We start from the raw sequence: 1,802 nt of genomic DNA on the forward strand, positions 1-1,802 counted from the left end.
CTGGGGAGCACATCCGGGTCCCACGCCCCCTGCCGTGCCGGACACCAGCGAGGGCCCGAGTCTCGTCTCCCCGCCCTCTGCGCGGCCGGCAGAGGCTGCAGGACATGGGCAGCGAGGGCGGCGGCTCGGACGTGGCTCGGCAACGGGACCAGGCACAGGGGCTGATGGAAAGCCGCCCCGCTGTGCACGACTTGTCGCTGTCACCGAGGCTTATTCGAGATCACTTTCCCAGACGCCAGCCCGACGGGGCAGCACTGTCCCCAAGCTCTGTGCCTTTTCAGAAACGAAAACCCCGCTTCGGGGTGTCGGAGCGGAGGAGACGTACCTCTGAATTCAGGAGACAGTGAAAGAGGAAGATGAAGAAGCCCTGGGAAGGAAGGGGGGCGGCAGGTCAGGGCCCTCGCGTCCTGGCACAAACGCCTCCCACTCCCACGCACGCACAGCGCACTCCCGGGGAGCCCGGGAGGGAGCTGTGACCCTGCGTGTCCCGGGGAGCCCGGGAGGGAGCTGTGACCCTGCGCGGCCCGAGGGGGTGGAGCGTCGTCCTGGACACCGCCTGTCGTCTGTAATCTGACCGAGAGGCAGGCAGCCGCTACACCCAGGGCCGGAGGTGGCCGTGCTGCTGCTCGGGCAAAGACTCACAGACGGGGTCGGGGGGACAGGGGGGTCCCCTCACAGGCTTAACCTGGGAAAGCAGCAACACGCAGGGGACAGGGAAAGGGGAGGGCGTCGGGCTGTCAGCTAAGCTGAGCCGCAGCATCCCCTCTGCGGACCGAGGGTGACGGTAACCGGAGCAGGCACAAGAAGGAGGTGTCCCCTAATGCCTAGACGCTGCCGCCAGGGTTCATGCAAGCACGTCACGTGACTCGGGTCACTTCGCCAGCAGCAGCCCCACAAAGCGCGTCCTGTCACTGGTCCCGATTGTGGGGAGGACGCTGGGCACGGGACGACGGAGGAATCCCAGGACGTGCTGGGACCGCCTGTCACGTGTCACGACGAGCAACCGAGGGAAACTCCGTGTGACGGCTGGAGCCCGACAGGCCACTGCGGGACAGTCCGCAGTCATGAACACCGCACGCAGGGCGGGGCTGAGGCTGGGGCGGGTCCGTCTACGTGTCCTCTGGGGCTTCAGGGTCTGGGGTCCAGACTCTGGGCCCTCGAAGTCTCTGCTTTCCAGGCTGGTGACCCTTCCCTGCCCCTCCATGCCAGGGACAGAGGAGAACTCACACTCGAGGTACCCCAACCTCACCTCTCCAGGCCTCCCTTGCTTTCAGAAGCCCCCACGTGCTGACCGTCCCCCCCTTAGGCCTTGATGTCGTCCCACAGGTACTGGCCACGTGGACGGGGCCGCGACCCTGCAGGCCTTGTTTGCTCAGGGACCCTGGGGTGCCCCATCGACGCCTCGTGCCTCGGTGCCCCCAGGCTATGGGCTCACAGGGGTGTGCAGGGAACAGAGGGAGTCTCTCCAGTCCCTCCCGCTCCGGGGCGACCTGCCCCTCCCATGCCCACTCGGGAGGCTGGCGGCCAACGCCCACCTGAGGGCGCCCTGGAGCTCCTACCTGCAGGGAGTTGAGCAGGGCAAACACGTATTGGAAGATCACCGCCTGCCTGTTGACGGCCAGCACGCCGAAGACCCAAGAGGTCCCCAGGATGGGCAGCAGCACGGCCACGGCCTTGGCCATCAGCCTGAAAGGGAAAGGGCAGGCCGCTCTCGTTGGGGGGGCACGGTGGGCCAGGGGGCGGCCTCCGGGCGGGGCAGATGCCCCCTGCGGGGAGCAGGGCAGGCCCCTCCCTGCCGCAGC

The 1,802-nt window shown here is 67.8% G+C and overlaps 1 protein-coding gene across 1 annotated transcript in view; it reads right to left on the minus strand.

Moving 5' to 3' along the window:
- Positions 1 to 1,802, minus strand: part of ADGRD1 (adhesion G protein-coupled receptor D1) — a 122,332-nt gene that overhangs the window by 22,157 nt on the left and 98,373 nt on the right. Inside the window, exons 24-25 of the mRNA XM_025045495.1 lie at positions 1,560 to 1,686; positions 326 to 367 (exon numbers count right to left, since the gene is read on the minus strand). Coding sequence (XP_024901263.1) covers positions 326 to 367; positions 1,560 to 1,686 — 169 coding nt within the window. The remainder of the gene's footprint in view (positions 1 to 325; positions 368 to 1,559; positions 1,687 to 1,802) is intronic.

Source organism: Pteropus alecto, unplaced genomic scaffold (genome assembly GCF_000325575.1).
Source record: "Pteropus alecto unplaced genomic scaffold, ASM32557v1 scaffold213, whole genome shotgun sequence".
In the NCBI taxonomy this organism is placed as follows: domain Eukaryota; kingdom Metazoa; phylum Chordata; class Mammalia; order Chiroptera; family Pteropodidae; genus Pteropus; species Pteropus alecto.